This window comes from Larus michahellis, chromosome 5, assembly GCF_964199755.1.
Source record: "Larus michahellis chromosome 5, bLarMic1.1, whole genome shotgun sequence".
NCBI classification, from domain to species: domain Eukaryota; kingdom Metazoa; phylum Chordata; class Aves; order Charadriiformes; family Laridae; genus Larus; species Larus michahellis.
The window spans coordinates 2,137,901-2,143,900 of NC_133900.1; the positions used below are offsets into that span (position 1 = coordinate 2,137,901).

General features: G+C 48.6%; 1 protein-coding gene across 1 annotated transcript in view; it reads right to left on the reverse strand.

The window, feature by feature from the left end:
• Positions 1 to 5,799, reverse strand: part of ANTXR2 (ANTXR cell adhesion molecule 2) — a 102,030-nt gene extending 96,231 nt beyond the window's left edge. The window contains exons 1-3 of the mRNA XM_074588511.1: positions 5,441 to 5,799; positions 4,712 to 4,783; positions 1,682 to 1,753 (exon numbers count right to left, since the gene is read on the reverse strand). Of these exons, the coding sequence (XP_074444612.1) occupies positions 1,682 to 1,753; positions 4,712 to 4,783; positions 5,441 to 5,592 (296 nt within the window). The 5' untranslated portion in view covers positions 5,593 to 5,799. The remainder of the gene's footprint in view (positions 1 to 1,681; positions 1,754 to 4,711; positions 4,784 to 5,440) is intronic.
• Between the last annotated feature and the right edge of the window lie 201 nt (positions 5,800 to 6,000).

Below are 6,000 nucleotides of genomic sequence, written 5' to 3' on the forward strand. Positions count from 1 at the left end.
TTATAATTCCTCCTAAACAATAAGGGTAGTCATTTCCTTTCCCCTACCATGCTCACAAAAGCATCAGCAAACCTTGCATTAAAGAAAAGTCCCACAAAGGGACTCACTGGGACTCACAAGAACTCAAAAGGGCTCTTAAACGAGGCTTCTGAAAAAAACACGGTTCTTTCCATGGCTTACAGTGCACCACACACACGCAAAGAGAAAGGCGCTTGTTTTTCCGTGGCGGGGTTCCAGAGTTCTGCACAAGCATTCTGTGCTATCAGGGCAGACTCTGCGTGCTTGATAAGGAATAGGCCACGGACAGAGATTTAAGGGCCTATTGAAACGGAGAGAAAGGATCTCATTGACTTCAGCAGTCCTCGGAACAGGCTTAAGCGTCCTCTCCTGACCTCTCTCAAGCCATCTGGAAAAATGGCTTATAACCTTGTCTCTCCCCGCAGAGAGCAGATGTAGCATCCAAGTCCGGGTGGGGGGAAGTGAGAACCTGGCCATTCTCAAGTCAGACCACTTTTTTAAATGCTAAAACAGGACGGGCTTATAATTGGGTCTTTAAACATCCTATTTCTAGGATGTCAGCATGCATTTCTGTAGCGTGACACATTTATCTGCTGCCAATGACAGATATCTTCAGTAAGTCTTGTACTTGCTATTATGTATTATTTAAAATATTAAAAAAAAACCCCACACAGTAAGCTAACTGACTATGTCAGACCATACTTTGTATTGACTCTACTAAAGGGAGCAGAAAGGAAGGACTACCTCACTTCCACCCTGCCACAGTTCATTAAAATGATTCCTAAGTGGCTTACGCACACATTCAAAATCCCAACAGCTGTGCAGTGCGGTTAGCTTCTGGACAGAAGGGAGAGAGAGAGGAGGTCGTGTTGTTTTTGACAACGCTGAAAGGATACTGCAACTGTCCTCTGCTGAAAGCACTGATTCCACAACGTAGTTTTCCAACTCCTGTGATTTTAGCATTAAGTTCTACAACAACCTCTTCTCTGCCTCATTTTCGCCTTCTGTTTCCCCCCATCCTTGCCCTATCATAGCTCCTAATCCTTATTTGCTTCAGAAATTAGAGTGAGCAGCCTTGCATTCCATTGCCTCTGAAAACATGAATCGAAAGGAAGAGTTCAGGCACATCCATACACCATCACCGTGCCAGAAAGATCTCGCGCCTTTGCAGCAGCACCAACTCCACTGTCTAAAACCGATTTTGAAGTCATGGCTTGAAAATACAAAATGAAATACCTACCGTCTATGAGATGATGGGAAACAATTCATTTACCATTGTATGCCTTACCTAGACATGAAAAAATACTGAAGACTTATCTACAAACATTGCCTTACAATAGTAGAACCAAGAATCCTTTCTCCTGCCGTGCCAAGGAAGATGCAGAGTAACACAGAGATGAAAACGTTACTCGTAGTTGTTCTGCAAAGCAGCGCCGGAGTTCACATCGAGAATTTATTTCCCATCGTTCTTCTGCTTCCTTTTTTACTAGGCTATCCATTGAGATGTTCCCAAAATTAAATCCAGCTCTGCACAGAGGCTTTATGACTGGCCACCACTTAAAGGTATCAGTTATTGTTCGGTATCTGCTACTGTTCATCTGATTTAATAAGAGCCCTTGGCGGGGAGAAGGGAGAGGGACAATTAAGAAAGCAGCGCACTAACCTGTCTCCAGTTAATGGCAGAATGATGTGTGCCTGGGTGGAAAACACGATAAATGATAGTCTCATCTTCGGGCTTTTAGAAAAAGGAAAGAGGAAAAAAAAATACATGTTAGACAAATGAAGAGAAATGTACAGATGCACAGCATTTCACTTATTCATGCTTCACTAGTATCATCTTTATCCTCCAGCTTCCAAAGAACATACTTTTAAACTACAAACCCAGAGTGAGAGAGGAATTAAAGAATTCCTGCCCACCTACTCCTTACCCAGATGCTTTGAGAATGAAGTACCATGAGAATGAAATTGTTCTTTCTTGCGTGACTAGACTCCAGATAGAGACGTGCTGAGCTTAGCAGCTCACACCTCATGCGACCCAACTAAAAGGGAACTTCATAGCTTGTGATCTACCAGTCTACAGAAGGTAATGCATCCTTTTGTATTTTCATGGTCAGTGGTGTAAAAATAAGTCAGGGATATAGGCTCAAGGTATGCTCTTGGTCCGGGGTATTAAATGTGGACACATTCAAAAGTCAGTTTCCCGTTCTTAAAGGTTGATCCTGACACAAGGAGAATTTCAAACTCTGCTTTTTCTTCATAAAATCATCAAGGTCAAAAAAACCAGTGCCCTCTGACTGATTCATCTCTAAATAAGGAGCACAACAAACTCTTTCAGAATGAGCATGTTTTTGCATTGTTAACACAGAGTTGTGACATTTAAGATCAACTTTCATAAAGATATCCAGGGAAACGTCATTATAAAAAGCAATACTGTAAGAACTGATTTTATTAAGGAATTCAGTCTCTTTTTGAAGAGGCCCACCTGCCTCTTTGAACACGATTAAGAGGAATTATATCCAACTACCAGCGGAAAATGCATAAGCACTGATGCTCTGGAAGCCCAAGACAGTAACTTACTTAAGTTAAGTTGTAACAACATCACTCCTACCTGCTTTTAATTTTCATTCATGACAATTTCAGTATATTCAGTAATTTTATAATTCACTGCATAGATGCGTCAATATTAATTAATCAGGTTAATGTTAGCAAAGACATAACACTTGTAAAGATGTATGACCATACACTTCAGTTCACTTAGGTCAACGATGCAACTTAAAATTATTGACGTCATGGAAATATAAGTAATGAGCAAGTCTTAGCACAGCACTGCACAGATCTTGGATTCAAGATCCAGTCTTGTAGTCTATCTGTTAAGGCTCTGAATGCAAAAATCTGAGATGCTCTAAATTAATTCATAATCTAAACCGTGGGACTGTCAGTCTTCTTAGTCACCGCAAGCAGTTGCCAAACAAAAAACAAATACTTGCAATCCCAATCTCTGGTAATTACATCACCGCCTCGTCCAAGTAATGAGAGACTTCCCTATTTGCGATGCGACTCTCGGTGCATGATAACCTCAAAGTTACGATTTAGCTAACTTGTCTCTAGGACAGCCACAAAAGCGTGCTCTTTACAAGACGTGCCATTTCTGTTCCACACTCCCAGCAGTCAGGCGATGGAGGAGGATCGTATGAACGCGCCCGTTAGACCCCACAGCCCTGTCAGGCGCAGGCCTTTCAGAACCCAGCCAGTCATCACACAGCGCTATTACTGCAAACATGCATGTTTCAGACAAGTCAAACATGAGAGCAAATGCACTGCCAGGAATCAGTTCTTCAGGTGAGGGCTCGAGGAAACTGCTACCAAGTGGTTCTTTGCCTTCTTCCCACAACTACTCTTTTCCATTTAAGAGAGGGGAAGGTCGAAGGACTCCATGCCCTATTCTGAAAGCGTACTGAGGCCTGAAGGCAGGACAAAGCTTCAGGGGCACTCCAGCCCCTCCAGGGATGTCCTGTTCAGGCTCCCACAAGAGCCCAACAACCCCCATGCTGTGAAGGGTTTGCCTCACATCAGGCTGAGCGCTCAGCACCCGCACACGAAGCGAGAGGCTCATAGGTTGGAGTGTCTGGCTCTGCACCATAATCGATCCTCCTTTGGTGTGAAAGGCCAGCAGAGTACCTCGCCAACTCGATCGCTTCGTTTCAGATAATGCAGCCAGACCACTACACAACAACTGTTGCAAAAGGGAGCGTTGTTTGGCTGTAAAAGATGACGAACTGCAAGATTTACACTGAACAAGCCCCACCCTTTCAGTGGGGGCAAATGCATATTTTTACCACTCACAAAATAGAAGTGCTGCTTCGGTATCCTCAGGCTCTTTTTTTTTTTTTCTAGAGCTTACAAAATAACTTTCAAAAGCATGTGTCACCCACTCGGTTTACAGAAGATTTTCTTTTTACAAGATGAAGGTAAGCAATATTTAATTATGCAAGCCTTCTTGTATCCCTTTATTAGCAAGCCAAGATTATAACTGCCCGCTGCACTTCATTTTCCTTAGTAAAAACCACCGCAACATCTACGTCTGAGTCTCTGGGGGGCTGCCTTTGTTTTAGTCTGTTTCTCTTTAAAAGCAAAACCCTCAGCTGTTTGTACAGTTAGCCAGTATTTACAACAACCGTTTCTGTGGCAGCAATACTTGCCAGACGATACTGCTAGCCAGTTACAAAGTTGATTACATATATGTACAACAAATATACTGTTAACGTGACATAAACTTCCTGTGCATTTGATCTTGAAAGATACTTTTGACATGCGCCGCGTATTTACATATATACAGAAAAGTATTCAGATTGCCTTCTTTCTATAGATCTCTCAAAGCAACGTACAAATACTCTAACAAAAACAAGGCATGTGGCTCATGGAAAAAAAAAAGTTAAAAAAAATAATCAAATCACATCCGAGAGTAGTTTTAGAGATTAAGTATCTGAAGATGCATATTGACACCTTTTTGCTGAGCTCCAAACACGAGAAAACGAAGTAGAAATTTCCAATACTTTTCAGCAATTTGGGCACTAGAAGCTGAACTCTTAACATGTTTGTGAAACACATCTACTGAGCGTATAAAAGCATGGATTGGTTTGGGTTTTTTTCAACATATCCCAGCAGTATAGATGTCACGAGGAGCAAAACCCACCTCACAAATCTTTCTGTCAGCTGATTTACAAAATCAAATATTTCGTGCCAATTCTGAGCTACGCTCCCAGATCTGGAAAGAAAAACAAAAAAAGCACATTAGTAGGCCTTATTTACGGAAAGCAGGCAAGGAAGGGTGACAATTTCGGCGAGCAATTAGACCATACGGGACTGTTTGCTTGCCGGATCACTTCAAGTGAGCAGCAACCCCCGCTCGCGGTGGTACTCGCGTGTGCTTTCCGTCAGGATTTGTGGGGCTAAGGCACGGCAAAACGCGTGCGTTAAGCAGCACCCCTTAGTGAAAAAGACACCGCCCCTCTGGCCCATGCTCGCTCCGTGCCCCCCGGAAAGCCGGGCCGTGCTGAGGCGATCTGTTCCCCGCTGCTTTCACCCCAAAACCAGGGTGATCCCCAGCTGCGGGGGGGGGGGGGGGGGGGGCTGGGGCTCAAAACCGTCCCCCTTGTGCTTTCGCTCGGAGAACGCGCCCCGGCCCGAGCACTCCTTCACCCCGTCCCCGCACACGGGGCCGGGGGACCGATTCCCCCCGATCGCGGCCAGGCCGCGGCGGCCGACCTAAACTTTCCGGAGCCCGGCGGCCGTTAGCCCCTCGCGGCGACCGTTAGCCCGTAACGGCCGGCGCGGCGCGCGCAGCCCCCTCAGCCTCGCGGCTGCCCGCGAACAAAAGCCGGGCCCGCCGCGCCCCCCCCGCCTCGTCCCCGCCGGCCCTTACTTGTCCAGCACGAAGTACATGTCGAAGGCGCCGTGGCACGACGGCCCCGCCGGGGACGGGGAGGCGGCGGGCGGCAGCAGCAGCAGCAGCGGCGGCGGCAGCAGCAGCAGCAACAGCAGGGCCGGGCGCCCCCGGGGCACGGGCCCCGCCATGGGGCAGCGGGAAGCGGCGGCGGGGGGACGCGCGAGGGCCCGGCGCTGCCGTCCTGCCGCCGAGCGGGCGCGGGCGGTGCTGAAGTGGCCGCCCCTCGCCCGCCGCCGCGGCTGGCCCGGCCCGGCCCGGCCCTCCTCGCCCGTCAGCGGCGCTGCCTGAGGCGGGGGCCGGGGCCGGGGCCGGGCGCGCCCCTCTGCGCCTGTGTGGCGCGGCCCGCCCCCCGCCGCCCCGAGCTGTGCCCCGCTCCCCGCCCCGGACGCCTCCCCGGCGGACCGCCGCTCGCCCCGCTTCGCCTCACCGCCGGCCGGGCCCTGCCGGCCCCCCTCCTCCGCCCTCCGCCGCGGCCCGGCAGGGCCCGCCCCGCCCCGCTCCGCTCCGCTCCTCTCCGGAGGGCAGCGGCGAGGAGC